Genomic DNA, 19,985 nt, shown 5'->3' with positions numbered 1-19,985 from the left:
CAAGGCTGCCTTCCCACATCCTCTCCCTCCGCGTCCCTGACACATTCCACATCCATGCGGTAACGCCTTTTAACCAAAACCAGCAGGTCGCGATACGCCAGCGCGGTTCCCTCATCTGAAACGCGATGTTGTTACTTTAAATACCTATTGCTTCATGCGTTGCCCACACACGCATGGCCTTATCAAAGGCCAAGCCAGCCACACACCCAGTTTCTATAGCCCCTGCTTTCTCCGTATCCAAAGAGATAAAATACACAAGATGGAAACAATGACATCACTCTGCGAGGACGAGGAGGACAGGGCAGGCACTCTCAAGAAATCTTAGGAAGACAGAAGTGGCTGTCTGTCATTGTCATCCACAAATACCGTGATTCACCTCCAGCCCTCCTCCGGCTGCATGTCTGGAGGTTATTTCTCATTTAAAAAAACCTAAAACATCCTCACATTTGAAAGCCTGTATCTTCTGTGGTTAAGAAGTGCTGACCTATCCACTCCACACCAAGAGTTTTCACTGACATTCTTGAGGGGTGACATTAATACTTGTGCCTTGCTGCAGATGGGGTATGTGGCCTTCAGGGAGCTGGACAAGCTTTTTTGGAGGCAGTCCTGGTGCTGACCGCCCTCGAAGCTAGTCTCTCTCAGCTCATTCCCTACATGAGCTCACTCAACTCAAACAGAGACCTAGGGCCCATTGACCTCAGCGATCTATAAATACAGGGGACAAACCTTCTCCCACAGAGCCCAGGTCTGACAAGACACAGCACAGTCTGAGGGATAAGGAGTTTTATCGTTCATTTTACCAAGAGGCAATACAGCCACGCACACCAGCGCATGGGTCCGGAGCTTAATGCCTGGCCCAAGGTCACCAGAGAGCATGGCAGAGTCTGAAAGTTATGCCGGTCTCTGGTCCGTGTCATAAGCATTAAAATTGCCTTAGTCACCAAGTAACTTGCTCTCTCTTGCTGTGATCACTTTTCTCAAGACGTATTATTTTAATCTTTCCCACTGCGGTGAGGAAAAGCTCTTGATGGGAAAATGACACTGAGTGATTGCCCTTAGGATCTGGGTGAGAAGGGCAAGTGAAATAATTGAGTAAATATACTAAGACGACTCCGTCACTTCCTTCCCCTAATGTTGCCATGGTCACACCCAAAACAAAGCTGGCTCAGTCGCTGAGACATCACCACTGACACGCTACTGCACCTTTTGATGAAATGTGATTTTGTCATCACTCTTGCCTCAGTTTAAATTACTTTAGAAGGAGAACAGTAATGATATAATAATAATAAGGCTGTAGCTCTTTCATGGGCAAAGGTCAGCTTAGACAATGAAGTCAGTCTTGGGATTCAGGACTTCGGGGAATGCATGGGAGGTTGTGGAATGCCTTTTTATTTTCCAAAGGCACGTAAAAGTATCTTGAACTTGCATTCCAAGTAAGGGAAAATACTTCCACAAGACGATGCAGCATTTCACCAAGTATCAGCCTCCAAAAGGATTACAGAAGTAAACAAAAAGTCTATTTCAAATGGGGTAAAAAAATGTGTAAGCAGTAATCTTAAACTATGTAGCTAGTCACACAGTTCTTGAGACAAACTGAAAATTAATTTCTCTTGCAAGATCTTTTGCAAAAATCTAGTTATTTAACTGCACCAATAAAATGGGAAGAGGAAAAGAAGGTGGACAAGTGTCGTGAGAAATTTCAGTTAAGATATTGAAGGTAGGAGAGGCAACATCAAACTACCTAATTTTAAGAAAGGTGGAAACTTATTTGAATAATTGCAGTCCAATTTCTACAGCAAAGGTTTTAAAGCTTTTTTTTTTTTGAGCCTGAAGTAAGTCTATTCACATGTATGACTATATTTCTTCATTCAAAGGGCTGTGTGCAAAACCAGTGAGAAACATCTTCAGAGGACCCTGGATCAGGACTTAAATGAACCACTTGGACTCAGTATGTCCTGTTTTCTTTGGTAAGTGAATTAATAAGCGTTCTGCGCGAGACTGTTGCCAAGGAAAGCAAATATATTGTTTTCACTGGCGAGAGAGTTAAAAAAACCTGAACAGCTCGGACAGCGCTGCCTTCGAAGATTGGGCTCTACTCACAACTTCTCCCAATCCTGTTGGAAAAATGAGATCAGCATCTTCGTGGTAAAAATCATAGCAGTTTGCCATGCTAGTATATATATGCACAGCATCTTCTGCACTCTGCTGCTGCTGATTTGCAGCAGGCCTGGCTGAAATCTCTGGTGATGCTGCAGAGACACAGCCCCAGAGTAACTTGGCCGATGCTTGCCATGGCCCTGGCAGGAGTCAACATGCTCCGCTGACATCATGCTCCAAGCAGACAGACCTCGCCACAAACCTCACTTGCTGCAGTCAGCTACTGAAAAAGGAAACAGGTGTGTACTTAAAAAAAACCCACAAACCTTAAAACTTGATGGTGTTCATGACACTTTAACTTGGCACAGCAGACTAGGATGTTCAGGCACTGTTAAGCAGGAAGGGTGAATGGGAGCTTGTGGTTTGGAGGCATGAGACATACAACTTCCCTCACGCTGCTAAATTCCTCTGCTTGAATACGCAGCAGGCAAAGCCCTTTAAAGAAAAGCCCCATGCTCTGAAAAACAGCAAGCACCACTCACATAGGCCACTGCAAATGACTTAATTGGCTCCATTTTAAGGAAGGGAAGAAGAAAGGCAAGACTTCTGTGAGAGCTTGAATGTTCCTTTTACACCAGAAAATAAAACTCTTCTAGTATCAGCCATCACAAGGGGTCAAAGCCTAATTTTCAGGCAACAGTTAGTTCCCAGTGCAAGATTAAGACAAGGGTCGCTGCTCAGAGATAAGGTTTGTAACAGGAATCTCTCCACCGTCAGTTTCTCACCAAGTTCTCCTGCTGAAGTCAGTTACAGGTTGGTATCAATAAATTCAGTAAGTGCCACACTTACAAACTGGCAGCATCAGGATACCTATATAATGGGCAGAGCCAGAACCAGGATTAGGACTAAGGTTAGGGTTTAGAAGGGGATGTGCTCCACTGCCAGAATTATTGCTGAATCCTGCACAGTCTGACCTTCGTGATGCCCTTTACTTGGATTTCAGAAAGCAGGACATGACTTGTAAGTCAAAGACTAGAGTTAAGGTTAGTCCCTCTCACCCATGTTTCTTACTGAGTTGCAGGAGGCTCCCTGAAACAGTCCAGGGCTGACTTACATGCAAACGCTCCAGCAATGCAGCTCATTAAAGGAGAGCCATTGATGAGGGTTAAAACTGCCAGAGCAAATGAGTTTAAGTAAGAGGTGGCATCGTTAATTAAAATAGCCTATGTTTAGTACTTGACCGGCAGTGGATATCTATTCACTGACCCACGCTGGACTGGGGGGAAAAGTGTGGTGGTGCAGCTAGTGACAGGGGGGCTGCAGCCACAGATTTCTTGCTGCGATTAACTAAGCTTACTGAGCTACGTTAAACTCCTGCCTGGCATGTGTAGTGCCCTATGTTTAATTCTGGGGCATTTAGCTAAATTCTGGTTAATGGCTGGGTTAGGGACTTGGACTCCAGGATCAGGTCTCCTGCTGAATGAAACAATAGCCCTCTGCAGCCTTGCAGCAAAGCCTCAGTGCAGACTCTGCCCCACTCCCTTGGCAAGAGATAGCCCCTAAATCGCAAGGTTTGCAGCAGCACATCTCCAGAGCTTGGGCAGCAGAAGTCATAGACCAGATCTCAGCTCAACAGTGTCACAGGCAGGTGCCACTGCACGGCCCCAGCCCAACCCAAGTCCAAATGGCTCAGTCTCACGCTGTGCCTTGGCTGAGTTATGACATACCTGGAGAATGCCGCATCGCATTCTCGAGCCAAGCAACACACAGCAGCTTGGCATGAGAGGGAGCATGGACAGATCCCAGGCCAAGGTCTGGGCAGGGTGTTGCTGCACATGTACTACTTTAGGTTCAGGTCCTTTCCAACCCAAACAGACATATTAGCACTTAATTAATTGCAGAGTCAAACTAGTTTTATCTCGACTTATTTTGCCAGAAAGACTCGCACGGGATGTGTGCTAGGGCCAGAATCCATGTCACTGCCCCAGTGGAAATCCAGAGAAATGCCATTGATTTTAGTGCAGTTATCACAGATTCGTGCAGTGCAATGCTCTAAACGTAGCCAAGGCAATGTCCTTGCACAGGTCACTGTTACTGCTACATTTCCTTGACAGAGGCAGCAGACCAATGAAGCAAGGCTGCCAAAAGGCAACAACAAAACCAACCTCCTAGACAGAGGCTACAAGATCTGCCCCACAGATAAAAATCTAAAAGGCTGGTGTATTTCTCTTCCACTTTCTTCACAGCTAGACTGCTAGTAAGAACCTGCTAGTAAGAGGAAAAAACAAAACAAAACAAAAAAAACAACAGAAAACACTAAGAATGAATAATTTTCCTACCCTCTTATCTATGAAAATCAACAGGCTCAGCAACGGTATCAATGATTTATTGAGCCACACCTCTACAGTGCCTTCTTTGCCCTATGGTAGGTGCGAGCATGCAGATGGCAGGAGACAACGCCTCTGATTCAAGCAGCTTACCCTTGGCAAGGTATCCGACTAGCTCTCCACAGCAGCAGGCTTCTGACCACGAGGGAGGGAGTCTGTCTCTGAAGGTTTCTGAGGGCCGTGTGATTTCTAGGAGGTATGGGGCACACGCTATCCCCAGTGCGACCAACGGAGTGACACACGCTCAGCTCCTTGGAGGATCAGGCCAGAAACTGCTCCGAAGTCAAACAGGAGTAAGCGGGAACAAGAGCATGCAGATACTCCATTACTTACCTGTGGCTGAGAGGCCAGATTCATCTTATAAGGGTGCGTCTTTCCCTCCTCATTTACAAGTGGTGACCAGACTTTTGACTCTGTTCTGCAACACACAGATTTTTAATATTAATCTACTTTCATCACTGAGCATCATTACTGTTATTAAAAGTCTTGAAGTTCATTAGCTGAAAACATTTCCCCAGTCTTTTGTATATAGCACTATCCACATCAGAAGGAATCTAGACAGCCTCATTTTAGGCACATGACTTGGATGACTTAGTTATGTTGGATGAGGTCCTTGGAGAAAGACAGTATCTCAGGAGTGACTGTCCTGGCTTATCCTTTGGGACTCCACTGGCGACACAACAAGCGTGGGCTCCAACCCAGGCAGTAGGGTTGGGGGTCACCCAAACAGCAGAAGCTGCAGATATCCCTTAGATGCAGATCCTTCAATAAGTGGGACAATTCAGATTACTGCGTGTGTCAGCTTTTATGGGTAGCCAGGAAGAGGAACGATTCTTGTCTGTATTGACTATACAGAGAACATGTTGTTCTTGAACTTGTGCTGCCTTGCCTAAGCTAGAAATATTTTTTGTTTTGGGTCTTCGGAATTTTCTTCTTATTTATACAGTGGTATCCATGCTGAACAAACAGAGGCTTTTGGGAATTATGAGAAAAAAATGGGTCCAAGTCTGCAGTGGGACTAAGAACTGAGATGACATAATGTGTCCAAGAGAAAGTCTGCGTAACCTTTGCTGGTCTGTGGTCTGACCCAATTACTCACAGCAGCCTGAAACACAAGTCAAGATCTGTGACAAAACCAACCACTTTCACCATCATCATTCTGGAGTTTTGCTGTGTGTCCCAAAGAACAACAGACAAACAAGTGGTGAGAAAGAAGTGGAGTGCTGAGGTTTGCTTGAGATACTTTATGGGAAACATGCTACCTCCATTTCTCAGAAGTACAGACAGTAGTTAGCATCTCAGATGGACTAAACAATGCCACTTTTCCCAAACTTTTTAACAGTAGGGAACGAGCGACTGCAGTACTGCTGAATGAAAACCGTTGTTCAATGCTAAACATTGCATAATGCGGCAACCAGATGGCTGATAAACTCTTAGGATGAGTTTTGAAAACCATGTCCTGTTTTGACAGGAGCCCTTTGTAGAATCTGCAACTGCAGATAGATGTACTTCCCAGATATTTGTGGGTCCCAGGGCCAGCTACAATTTAAGTACTTAGTTAGCAAAACAGGAATGCTTCCACTGAGAATTAACTGGATAACTGGAAAGAGACTTTAAACAGAAAAGGCTTATAAAACTGACAAGGATGGAGAAACAGGGTGTAGAGCTACCCACGATAAATTCAGTCTGGTCTAGACCATTCCTCTGAAAGCCCTCCAATATCAGGACATTTTTTAAACAGCCCAAACTTAACTGCGATGCACATGTATATCCCAGACATTTGCTGCACAAATAGTATTTTAAGACTTACATCCAGAGGGTAGCTCAGTGGGAGGAGACAGGAGGCAGCATTCTCACTCAGGGAAGAGGATAAGTTTTATTGACCTGCCATTGCATCTATTGCACTCTGGACTTTACACGGAAGAAACCTGAAGCCTGCTGTGCTGTACCTCCTTTCACAGGGAAGTACAAAGATGCAGGTCACACCAGATATCATCCTTTACAAGCATTCAGGTACAGCAAACCTTTGACTCCAGCCTATTGCACCCTGCGGGCTCACCTGCAGTGCTGATACCCGACAACCTACGTCACCCAAATCCTGGTGTTTGGCGAGCTGGGGCACACACAGACTAACAGATATGAATCTAACAGCTGCATGGGATCAGATCTATGCCAATCTGATCGTTATCTTGTCTCAACAGCTGCTGTTACTGGATGCACAACATACCCCAGGTGAGTATAAAACAACCATTCCCTCCTTGCTTCTGGCAACCCGTGCTTTAAGGTGCCTGAGGAACCAGCGATTTTACCCAGATTATGGCTATCAAGCCTGACAAAGTCACAGCCATCTCTAGGATGGTTGTATTTTGCACTTGAAGACTGTGTTTGCAGAGGGGAGCAGCCCATTAACCAATGCAAAACCTTATTCCTTGAAAGTGTTTGGAGATCATGTGCGACCAAGTTTCGCCTCCTCTGGAAAAACAGGGGACACAGCAAAGTATATGGAAATCAAATACCCTGCCAGCCAGGCTGTAAGCAAGTGGACATCAGCTGGAGGTGAAAGAACAGTTCAGCAGCTGATTGCTCGCATGAGGCATCCCCGTGCCAATTCTCACTAGCAGTGATCTAAGTACTTTTGAGGTAAAATTTTCGTTTGCAGCAGCTTAATATCATCAGATTTCAGAAGCCCCAAAAGGCCTTATTCAGACTGCAAATTTAAGCTTAGAGCAGGCCAATATACGAACACAGAACAGAAACCTCCCCCCGCCTCGGGCACTCGCTTTTGTCCCGCTGCCCCTCACTCAATGCATTTGAGGTGACACAGCACGTTGGTTTTCAGCATAGAGGGAGGCAGCTATGGCCAACTGCTGCAACCAATGGGGGTTTTTTGACCAGATTTTTCTCCCTTATTTATTAGCAAGGCAAAAAGCACAAGTTTGTTTCCCAGCCTGCTGCCATTCTGATCTGTCACTGGATATAAATGGAAGCAGCAAGGTCACTCCAGGCTTTACTTTCAATCCAGTTTAAAAGTTATCCAAACAGAAAGGTTAAATAGCCCGCGTGGTTGTCCCTCTAAGGCTGGGAGGATAAAGCTTCCCTTTGTCTTCACAACAGCTGCAGCTGAGCCCTTCAGCCACTCTCAACAGCCCATTTATGGCCCCAGCAAAGCCGCAAAGAGGCGGCAGCTTTGCTCTCCCTGGCTTTGCCTAGCAGGGCTCTCAAGGAGCGTGCCCCATCCCACCACACCACCTGTGGAGCCCACGGTCTGCGGGTCATCGGTAGGACTGCTAGGGTCCCAGCTCTCAGCAAGGGTTTCCTGGCTCTGCTCCTGGTGTCACTGCCTGCACTTTTACTGAAGTGTGGCAGGAGAAAGAAAAATAGCACCTAAAAGTTCACCTTATGCCCCACTGCTGACCCAGGACTTAGTTTCTGAAAGGCTGGGAAGTGTGGGCACAAGGCACAGACAGTAGGGTGGATTGGTTAGACTCATCATGTTTGTATCTTATTTATATGAAGCAGGGAACAGGCGTCAGAGTAGATAGCTCAAACCCAACGATGCCTTCAGTTCACAGCAGGCTGCTACAGGTAGGACTGTAGTGGCTTTCTGGAGGATTTTTTCCAAATTTGGGGGAGAGGAGAGGATCGCCAGCCACAAAATCACGTCCACGCTCCCCTCAGCGAGGCTGTACCCCTGCCACAGAGTGCGGCCACGCTAGCAGGGCTGCCAGACCTGCCTCGGTGGCAGGGCTAGGTGTCCGACAGTCTGCTGGGGAATTGCACCCTGTCTTCAGTGAAAGCCAGCAGGCTTTGGCATCCCCATAGGATCTCACAGACTCCTGCTTAAATTGATATTTATTTTAGAATATGGTTTCTAATGCGTATCCTTCCAAATGAGACTCCAGCAGAGAGCAACACTCAAACAGTGCAGAAAGAGAAGACAAAACCATGACACTGAAACAAGCCTGGGAACAAGTGCCAGGCAAATTAATTGGAGGCACGTGGATATACAAACTTCTCACATTTGCAGTTTACATTTCCAAGCTGTTTCCCTACTACAGGAGAGAGAGCAACCAAGACAGGGCCAGGGAATGAGCCATGCATTTGCTGTTTCATCCAGGCAGAAACCAAGACCCAAGATTAGAAAGTAATTTCTCTGTTGCTAGTTTGGATGGGGAGGGACTGGTAGGAAGGGGAGGAAGGAAACTGCATGCAAGTCGAGGCAGGAATCTGGTGAGGTATTTATGAAATACAACATTTTTCAAGAAGCTTGGCTTGAACATGGTGTAATATAAACATTACAAGAGCCTAGATTTTGCTATCAATGCTTTGCGTGCAGAGCTGGGCCATAGCTTCAAGGGAAAATTCAGAGCTGGAAAATGAGGGTCTAATTCTGTGTGCCAGGAACTGCGTAAATAAGTTGTGTAAAGGAGAGAGGCACTTTTACATTCCCATTTCAAACACTGGGATGGACACGACTAAGATACCAAATTAGCAACTAAACCTGTAAAGATAGAAAAGTTCCTTGTGCAATGCAGAGTTTGCTAGCTGAAAAATGAGGAAAGACCTAAAGAATTCCTCGTTCAACCCTCCCCAGAGTTTTAGACAGGCATTTTAATAATGTTTAGAGACTAACTACAAGAGCTTTCAGGCTACAGGAAGGCACCTTTTAATCAGCCTTTTAGCTACAACAGCTGCAAAGTACATGCCCTTGGATTTAAACACGAGCAGTCACTCCTAGCAGCCATCCATTAGTGGACATACTCACTTTGGCAAGCAAAACTATACTTGGGCTGCATGCAGCCTATTGCCAATTCAAACAGCAATGTTAGTCACAACTTCCTCGAGACGGAAGGCCCCAAAGTCATTTCTTCACACGTGGCCCTCTGCTCCTTGCATTTCAGGTGTCTCTTCACACAACCGCTAAAACCAAAAGAGCAACTCTGGCTACACAGAAGAAGCAACAGAGGTGCATCACAAGCAGTTTCACTGCAGAGTTACGAAGGGTAAAACGCACCTGACTGCTCAGACCAGCCAGCTACAGAGCTAACTACTTCTGCCTCGCCAGAGGGGCTGTAAAAACGTGACAAATGCCAGGCTTGACTTGCCAAAATGACTTTGAACGTGCCAATCATTAGTTAAAGCTTCTGGCATGCACCCAGGAGGGCTGGGGAGCACCACACCAGCCATGGAGAGTTGTAAGCTGCCGCGGAGGGCCAGGCAGTCTGCATGCCCTTATATAGCTGCACGCAGAGCATCAGGCTTTTCCCAGGGCCAAAAGAATTATTAGTAAGATGACAGAGCTGGAAAACTCTTGTTGGCAGGGAAGCAAAAAGCAAACCTAAATGAGTCAACGGATTCCATCGACTTCCTAGAACATGAATTCGAGCCTATTGTGGCTTTGTGCAACTAGTCCCCACGGCTGAGTACTGGGAGCACGTGGAGCAAGCAAGAGTGCAGCTGAACCTACCGAATAAAATGCAGATGACCGCACACATGCTCTCTTCGTCTTCATAAGCATCTACACATGATCCTTTCTGACAATGCATTTCACGTGTGCTGGTAGCAGATCTGACTTCCCTGATCCTGGCACTTTTCAAAGAACAAATACATAGCTTCATTCCTTGGCATCATTTTTAGTAGAGTAACAGACTGTTTTGCAAACAAAAAAGCTGCATTAATGTATTATATGCTGGCAGCAGAGCTGCAGAAAAGCAGCTTGAAATTTGAAGAAAAGGACAGTAGGAGCAGAACAAGAGATTACATGTTTGCAATCCCTTTTCACAAATATTATTCTCTTAATATACATCCACAACCTGCCTCCAGACATAGACGGAAGGGCAGGCTCACCGTAGGAGTACTTCTTTTTTGGTGGTTTTTTTTTTTTTTTTTTTTTTAAAAAAAAGCAACCCACACATACATACACACTTTACCTTTGAGTTGCTCAGGGCTGCATATGAGCACAGCTCCACCACCCATTTGGTGACTACAACCACAGGCAAAGAGCCATTTGTTTTAGAAACAATTTTCACCTGTGCTGCGATGAGCATTTGTCTGCTTTTGTACATACAATACAATACGCATTTGTCTGCTTTTGTGTATCTGCAGCTGCAGCTACACAGAGCTGTGTGCAAATTCATCATGAGCATTACCAGTGACATCAGTGATGCCTGGATCTTTTGGCTGTCAGGTGAATTTTGTGGTAGGAGAATTTGTTTCTCGAGCCTTCTCTTCTTTGAGTGCTCTTTGTCAGAGCAAGTGTCTTTCCCAAAATACACTAAGTTTCCAAAGGAAGTTAGATAGCTTTCTCCAGTCTGTTGGACACGTCTTGCTGCTCACCCCATTAATGGAAAATCAGAGGTGTGCTTGGAAGGGGTGCAACCTGGCGGGAGGTTTTGCTCGACCCTAGAATGTCACTGTTACAGTGTACACACCCTAACTGAAGAAAAAAAAAAAAAAAAGAAAAAAAAAAAAGAGCAGCTCCTCTCAAAGACTCAAGATCCAAAACTTCCTTTTTCCTGTGAATGGGAGAGGCTCAAAACTCTGCCTGTGAAATTTCTCAGCAACCAGGTGGGTTTGAGTTGACTGAAGTACACGGTCTGCTGTAGGTCAGTCTTTCTGCGCATACCATACAAAACCATGGTGCTAAGCTTGATTTTACACTGCTGAAGGCAATAATGGAACCTTTACTTTGGTTTCTTGGGCAATACCTTTCTAAAAGCATTCTCTAGCCTGAAACAAAAAGCAAAATGAATGAACAAACACAGGCTCAGAAGAGAGCGGTGAGCTGCTAGACACGCTAAGTTCAGCAGGAATTCGGTGTATGCGCCAACATTGTTGAACACCCACTTTCGAGGCAGAAAACAGGCCTTTCCGACTCTGTTCACACGTTCGAAGTGCCACTTAGAAAAGCATTTTCAGAGAAAGCAATTTGTGGCTGGTTTTAAATCCTAGGAAATTAACAGATTTGCACCTTTGGGTGAAAAAGCAGACCACGCATGTTTTCTTCAGCTGGTAATTTGATCCATTTTTAACAGTGACATGTGTTAGACTAGATTTCCTGCCTACAATCTCATCTGAAATATTTTTGGACTGTTACCATCGTTAAGGAAAATACCGAAACAGGAAACATTGGAATGCTGTTGATATTCACAATCAAGTACACAGTGCAAACAGCATTTCCTTTACCAGAAGTGTTTAAGTCCTTTCAATTCTCTACATTTACACTTCTCTTAAATAATCATTAGTACAGCCAAACACAAAGACATTTTAACTGCTCAGCTACCATTAAAAGAGAAGATGGTTGCATAGATGCAAAACACACACATAGAAAGTTTGTTTTGGTCCACAGAAGAGCACAAGACGACAAGCATGGCACAACACTTCCCTAAAACACTCTCTCAGCCTCCAGCTGCTTGCAGCTTAAGGGCTTTCTGCAGCAGAGATACTGCCATGGCATAGAATATCCTTTATAGATTTGTCTTCTGTGAATTCATCCAGCCTCCTCTTGAACCCACGTGCACTTTTAGCATTCACAGCACAGTCACAAATGAAGTCCCCGCTGTCACAACGGCGTTGACCCTTTGGTGGAACTGAAATGCCTGATGTGAGCTCAGACCCATGTCTGTAAAATCCCTCCTGGCACGACCCTGCTGCCATCCCGAATGCATGTCAGAGAGCATTTTGCACATTAAATCATTTAAATGAGTAATCATTTAAAATTCATCAGATATGAAATTAAAAATCACTAAGGATTTATGCTTTCACAAGACACATCTGTGACGGTGAGTAGAAAAGATGGGCTGGAAGACTTCCCGCTCCAGAAAACCGTCTGCGGCTGGGCACATCCTCAGCACCAGCTGTGTGTGATGCTCCAGCCCACGGAGCTGCTGCCCTGTCAGACCAGTGGTCCTTGCCAGCACGGCTACTTTGTACAACCGATTCAACTAACGAGCTATGACTGCAGAGCATGGAGACCAGGCCCAAGATTTGGTAGTGCTGAAGTGCAAATGATGTACTTTCCTTTTTATACTCGGCCAACTACTTACAGAGCCTCTTCAACAGAGAAAAAACTTCCAGCTCTGACCTGACTGCATTGTCAGCCTTCCTGACTGACTGACTGACTATAAGGTCAAGCCCTACTGACAGAGTTTGGCCATACCACTTGGCCGCGTGGCACTCATTTTCCCAAATGCCTTCCACCCTCTCCACCTCGATAGCAATGCTCTTCCCTTCTTCACAGAGGAAGGCTGACCACCGACCCATAGTCTGCCCTCCTCACCCATTTCCTCTACCCTAAGTTGAACAGGAAGATGGAGCATGGGCTCCAACTGATACAAAATGCCTTCTCTGTCACCCCCCAAGGCCTCCTCTCAAGATCTACCATTTTAAGCTCTTGGGACTTAGACTGCAAAGTAAAGAAGGGCTCCAGCCTCAGCAAAGACTACGCTGCATTTCTGACCAATGAGTCCAGCTGCATTTGGGACAACACAGTTATGGGGGCCCAGGAGGAGACAGCTGGGCACTAGGGATAAAATATTCTCAACAGAGTACAACCAGGAAAGACCACATGATACACACAACTGTCTTTTGGCATTAAGAGAGAGCTTTCTCCTCTGAGAAAGCGCTCTGCAGAATCATACTCCCCGATACAAACACATCTCTAGCAGCTATCGAATCTCCAAACAAGTAAGCAATTCTTCCCTAAGCAGAACTTTACTCCCAAAGAAGGAGGAGGGCCAAAGACTTAAAGTCCCCTAGAATCATCTAAATTGGATTTTACATAGAGCAATGGGTAGTAATATCAAACCCTAAAGTGGGTAAGTAGTTAGATCACTGCTTTTCATTTGCGGTCTTGACACTCTTGGCCATTTTGTCAGCAGTACTCATTGATCAGTACAGCAGCAGAAGCGTCCGACACATGCTCATGCTACCTCTTGAAAGCAGGTCTTGAAAAAGAGTTGGGCTGTGCTAACTCAAAGCCCCTGCATGGTTTTACACAGCTGCACATCAAGCTAGAAATCTCTCCCTGGGCAGCTTCCACACCCAAGGCCGATGAAACGTGCATGGGGTAGCTATAAAGTTAACGACTTTTTAATTAACATTAGCAAACACATTTTACAGACTCAGTGATCTGTAAGAGTGAGCTTGCCTGCAGGCTGAAAGAGCCCTTGCCTCCCCTCCCCTCTCCCAGCCAGAACCACATGGCACTGGTTTGCTAAGTCAAGCAGATGGATATTTTGGAGAGGAGGAGCACTCCTTTGCAGGAAGATTACAGGCTGCCAAGTTAGCGGCTAGTATGAGAAACTCTGGGGCCAACAGGCTGCGGCAATGCTCACCACCCATTCACACTGCCTGCACTGTGCTACGTTCTTCCCTCTGTGAATTCCCTCAATGAATTGTCAGGCTTTTTTTGGCCGAGACCCATCGCTTCTTCCTGAACTGGGAAATGCCTGCTGAACTCCTGGCATTATCCAAGCTACGGTAAAAGATTTCTGTTTATCACAGAAAAGCCCTGGACAACTGAACTACTGTGTCATTTAAGGCATGCTTTTGCACTCCTTCTGAAAGCACTTCCCCTGTGTCTGCCATGAAGCTGATGTACGATCGCTCTGGGGGAAGGCGGCCACAGGAAAAAACTCACTCCAGAGCAACTAGAAATGCCATGATGTGTCTACCATCTGGCTTCAAGAAGTGCTGGTATCCATGGCTGCAATTCGAACCAAGAAGAAGGCTAAACCCCCAGCACCCCAAAAAAATAGGCTCCAGTACTTTTAAGAAGCAATGGGTCAATGCAAAGCAGACCCCTGCCTTCCCAGGCTCCGTTTCTTCTCTGTACAAAGATGGCCCAAGAACAAAGCATGGCTGGGGAAAGGAATGAAGCTGTCCATTGCTTTGCAGCTCGAGACGGTGGGAAGGCTGAAGCCAGCCCGTGCTCTACACTGATGACAGAGACTGTGGCTCAGCTGTCGCCTTCCTTTATTTTTTCAGGACTCACAAGAGACTGATGCCTGACAGGCACTTCGATGCAGCCTGGGTCATCACTGTTTAGCACTGTCAGTGCTGTTTGATCGAGAGGCTCCAAAATGTACAACCTTTCTGAGTCTATGTATGGCAAAAACCACGCAATTAATAGCTTGGACAACACATAACCATGTATTTTAACTGCTAAATTAGTGCAACAGGAAGAAAGGTCATCTCTGGTCATACCTCCTCTGCTATGAGTGAAGTTTTCATGAGACCTGTCTTTGATTTCTTGCTGTCAGGAGCCACAGAATAGGCTGACAGCCTCTGCCACAAATTATCAGCCAATTTCTCACTGGGAAAGTTGTTTTCATTAGGTCAAAGTGCAGCAAATGCAAGCAGCATTAAGATTAAAGGCTGAAATGCAATTTCCTCTTGCAATCCAGCGCCTGGCCAGACAAAGCACTAAGAGGTCAAATTAAACAAACCAGCCAGAGAGGTCTGCTGTGAAACCAAAACATAGCTACTGCCCACCCCGCATCCCTCCCTCTCCCCATCCCCAGTCTCGCTCAGCGACGTACCTGCTGACCGTCAGAGTTAGTTCATCTGCGCAACCCTTGATTTTGTTCTGCGCCTCAAGGTGCGTCATGTTATCTGTGTTCACTCCATCAATGGCTATGATCTGGTCTCCTATACACAAGTTGGCTATTGCAGCTTTGCTACCTGGAGTCACCTAAGAGAAAACAAAAAGAATGAATGGACTTTCCAGGGAGCAGCTTTCCATAGCGACATTTGAAAAAGAGTTGGAGCATTCAGGACTTCTCTTGCTGGTACCTGGAAGCAAGGAGGTGAAAACTAATGAAAGTAAATTCTCATCAGAAAGCTATCTGGATCTGGGCCTCTTGGATACTCTCAGTATTAGAGTTAGGGGCAGAATTCTGTTTTGGCATCCACAGATAGAAACTTGGGGGAGACAACAGGTAAATAACAGAAATTGTATTTTCACTCAAGGCAATTGGCTTCATGCTAGAGAGCAAGAACGTACAGAAAGCAACTCTGTTCTTTGCTGGATGAAGAAGTGCTCTCCAAAACAGAAGGTGTTGAGGACAGTCAAGAAGCCTGAGCCTCTAAAAACAGAGGTGACAGAAAAGAGTATCAGAATCATTACAATACAGTCAACACCAATCACAAACACCTTCGTCTGCATCACGATCTCATTTGCTTTCTTCCTTGGAAGAGAGGTTTGGGCTCAAGATTTTTGATTGCTTCTTTAGTTTTAATCTGTTTTAGCCCCGGAACAGCTGCAACACACTCTCACTGACTTCAGTGAGACCAATCCCAAAGCAGTGCTTGATCTAACAAGCAGACTGGGACGGAGAAAGGCATCAGAAACTTCATCTTTAAATTACAATCTGACCATACTTACTGAAAAAGTGGAAGCATCATCCCCAGCCTGCCAGCCTGTCGTGGTTTAACCTCAGCCGGCAACTGAGCACCACACAGCCACTCGCTCACTCTCCACCCCCTGGTGGGATGGGGGAGAGAATTGGAAGAGCAAAAGTGAGACAACTCGTGGGTTGAGATAAGAACAGTTTAATAATTGAAATAATAATAATAATAATAGAATATACAAAGCAAGTCACACACAATGCAATTGCTCACCACCCGCAAACCGATGCCCAGCCAGTCCCCGAGCAGCGGCCCCCCCGGCCAGCTTTCCCCCAGTTTATGTACTGAGCATGACGTCCCATGGTATGGAATGTCCCTTTGGCCAGTTGGGGTCAGCTGTCCTGGCTGTGCCCCCTCCCAGCTTCTTGTGCACCTCCAGCCTTCTCAGTCGGTAGAGCATGGGGAGCTGAAAAGTCCTTGACTAGTGTAAGCACTGCTTAGCGACAACTAAAACACCGGTGTGTTATCAACATTGTTCTCATCCTAAATCCAAAACACAGCACTGTACCAGCTACTAGGAAGAAAATTAACTCTATCTCAGCCGAAACCAGGACAGTATCCACCCCTTATTCTATACCATCTATGTCATGCCCAGGTCCCACGCTTTCCAATACATTCCCATCAATCACCACCCCTTTTCCTGTTTTTTGATATCTATATACACAGATACCATTCCCTTAGTCTATGGGCGACCCCTATAAAATTTAGTCCATGACTTTGGGCTCCATCTGTCATAACAGTCCTTCAGGGCAGGAAAGATGGAGATGGTATGCGGTGTTGGATTTTATCATGTTGAAGTCAGTTCTGGTTCCATCATCACTGTGGTTTGCTTGGTTTCATCGAAGTTCATTCTTCATCAATCTGGGTGATTCTTATTGTAATACCATTGGTATGGCATATAATATTACGTAGCAATTAACATCATATAGTTCAAATCATTGGCTATTCTCACCCAAAATCAAATCCCCTTGAGGTACACATGGGACTTCCCCATCCTCCCGCATCACCCACCAAGTGCACCCAGGTCCTTGAGCAAAAGCAATCCCACAGATGGGTTTGCCTTTGCCCGAGGCAGGAATAACCCAGACTGTCTTCCCCAGCATATTTTTTATGTGCACTACAGGGACTTTATCTCCTTCTACAGTACATAAAAGTTTTGACTGGACAGGGCCAGCTCGACTGGCAGATCCCCTCGTGTTGACTAACCAGGTGGCCTTTGCTAAATGTGTATCCCAATGTTTGAACATCCCACCACCCATTGCTCTCAGTGTAGTCTTTAACAGTCCACTGTATCGTTCGGTTTGCCCGGAGGCTGGTGCATGATAGGGGATGTGATACATCCACTCAATGCCGTGCTCTTTGGCCCAGGTGTCTATGAGGTTTTGGAAATGAGTCCCATTGTCTGACTCAATTGTTTCTGGGGTGCCATGTCGCCATAGGAATTGCTTTTCAAGGCCCAGGATAGTGTTCTGGGCAGTGGCATGGGGCACGGGATATGTTTCCAGCCATCCAGTGGTTGCCTCCACCATTGTAAGCACGTGGCGCTTGCCTTGGCGGGTTTGTGGGAGTGTGATATAATCGATCTGCCAGGCCTCCACATATTTATATTTCAGCATCGTCCTCCACACCAGAGGGGCTTTAACCACTTGGCCTGCTTGATTGCAGCGCATGTCTCGCATTCATGGATAACCTGTGCAATAGTGTCCATGGTCAAGTCCACCCCTCGATCACGAGCCCATCTGTATGTCGCATCTCTTCCTTGATGGCTTGAGGTGTCATGGGCCCACCAAGCTATAAATAATTCACCCTTATGTTGCCAGTCCAGATCCACCTGAGCCACTTCAGTCTTAGCAGCCTGATCCACCTGCTGGTTGTTTTGTTGTTCTTCAGTGGCCCCACTCTTGGGTACATGACCATCTATGTGATGGACTTTTACAACCAGGTTCTCTACCCAGGCAGCAATATCTTGCCACAATGTGGCAGCCCAGATGGGTTTGCCTCTGTGCTGTCAGTTGCTCTGCTTCCATTGCTGCAACCACCCCCGCAGGGCATTTGCCACCATCCGTGAGTCAGTACAGAGAGAGAGCACTGGCCACTTTTCTCGGTCAGCAATGTCGAAAGCCAGCTGGATGGCTTTCACCTCTGCAAACTGACTCAATTCACCTTCTCCTTCAGCAGTTTCTGCAACTTGTCATATAGGACTCCACACAGCAGCCTTCTACCTTCGATGCTTTCCCACAATACGACAGGACCCATCAGTGAACAGGGCATATTGCTTCTCATTTTCTGGTAGTTCATTATACAGCGGGGCCTCCTCAGCACGTGTCACCTCCTCCTCTGGTGATATTCCGAAATCTTTGCTTCTGGCCAGTCCATGATCACTTCCAAGATTCCTGGGCGACCGGGGTTTCCTATTCGAGCACTGTGTGATCAGTGCAACCCACTTACTCCATGTAGCATCAGTTGCATGATGTGTACAGGGGACCCTCCCTCTGAACATCCAGCCTAGCACCGGCAGTCGGGGTGCCAGGAGGAGCTGTGCTTCAGTACCAATGACTTCTGAAGCAGCTCAAACCCCTTCCTATGTTGCCAATATCTCTTTTTCAGTTGGAGTATAGCGGGCCTCAGATCCTCTGTATCCCCGACTCCAAAACCCTAGGGGTCGACCTCGAGCCTCCCCTGGTGCTTTCTGCCAGAGGTTCCAGGTAGGGCCATTCTTCCCGGCTGCGGTGCAGAGCACATTTTTTACATCTTGCCCTGCCCAGACTGGCCCCAGGGCTACTGCATGAACTATCTCCTGTTCAATTTGTTCAAAGGCTTGTCATTGCTCAGGGCCTCATTTGAAATCATTCTTCTGGGTCACTTGGCAGAGAGGGCTTACAATCAGACTGTAATTTGGAATATGCATTCTCCAAAACCCCACAATGCCTAAGAAAGCTTGTGTTTCTTTTTTGCTAGTTGGTAAAGACATGGCTGTTATTTTGTTGATCACATCCATTGGGATCTGACGATGTCCATCTTGCCATTTTATTCCTAGAAACTGGATCTCCTATGCAGGTCCCTTGACTTTACTTTGTTTTATAGCAAAACTGGCTTTCAGAAGGATTTGGACTATTTTCTTCCCTTTTTCAAAAACTTCTTCTGCTGTGTTGCTTCACACAATGATGTCATCAATGTATCGCAGGTGTTCCGGAGCTTCACCCTGTTCCAGTGCAGTCTGGATCAGTCCATGGCAAATGGTGGGGCTGTGTTTCCACCCCTGGGGCAGTTGGTTCCAGGTGTACTGGACGCCCCTCCAAGTGAAAGCAAACTGTGGCCTGCACTCTGCTGCCAAAGGGATTGAGAAAAACGCATTAGCGATACCAGTTGTGGCATACCACTTGGCTGCCTTTGACTCCAGTTCGTATTGAAGTTCTAGCACGTCTGGCATGGCAGCACTCAGCGGTGGCATGACTTCGTTCAGGCCACGATAGTCTACTGTTAGTCTCCACTCTCCGTTAGACTTTCGCATTGGCCATATGGGACTGTTAAAGGGTGAGCGAGTCTTGCTGATCACTCCTTGGCTCTCTGGTCCACAAATCACCTTATGGATGGGAATCAGGGAGTCTCTGTTGGTGTGATACTGCTGCTGTTGCACCATTGTGGTAGCGATTGGCACCTATTGGTCTTTAACCTTCAGCACCCCCACAGCAGAAGGGTCCTTTGAGAGACCAGGCAAGGTAGACAGCTGTTTAATATCTTCCGTCTCCAAGGCAGCTACACCAAAAGCCCACCGGTACCCTTTTGGGTCCTTGAAATACTCTCTCCTCAGGTATATATCCTGAGTCTATGCCAAGGATGCACGGAGCCTCTGGGCCAGTCACAATGGGGTGCTTTTGCCACGCATTCCCAGTTAGACTTCCTTTGGCTTCCAATACAGTTAGCTGCTGGGATCCCCCTGTCACCCCAGAAATACAGGTGGGTTCTGCCCCTTTATAGCTTGATGGCATTAGGGTACACTGTGCACCGGTGTCTACTACAGCCTTATACTCCTGTGGGTGTGATGTGTCAGGCCACCGAACCCACACAGTCCAGTAAACCCGGTTGTCCCCT

The 19,985-nt window shown here is 46.4% G+C and overlaps 1 protein-coding gene across 2 annotated transcripts in view; it reads right to left on the bottom strand.

The window, feature by feature from the left end:
- The window catches only part of PDLIM1 (PDZ and LIM domain 1), a 53,518-nt gene that overhangs the window by 19,401 nt on the left and 14,132 nt on the right, over positions 1-19,985 (bottom strand). For both annotated transcript variants that reach the window (XM_076338585.1, XM_076338586.1), the window contains exons 2-3: positions 15,026-15,177; positions 4,818-4,902 (exon numbers count right to left, since the gene is read on the bottom strand). In XM_076338585.1, coding sequence (XP_076194700.1) covers positions 4,818-4,902; positions 15,026-15,177 — 237 coding nt within the window. The remainder of the gene's footprint in view (positions 1-4,817; positions 4,903-15,025; positions 15,178-19,985) is intronic.

The sequence above is a fragment of the Aptenodytes patagonicus genome, chromosome 5 (genome assembly GCF_965638725.1).
Source record: "Aptenodytes patagonicus chromosome 5, bAptPat1.pri.cur, whole genome shotgun sequence".
In the NCBI taxonomy this organism is placed as follows: domain Eukaryota; kingdom Metazoa; phylum Chordata; class Aves; order Sphenisciformes; family Spheniscidae; genus Aptenodytes; species Aptenodytes patagonicus.
This window is presented reverse-complemented; position numbering and strand designations above follow the sequence as displayed.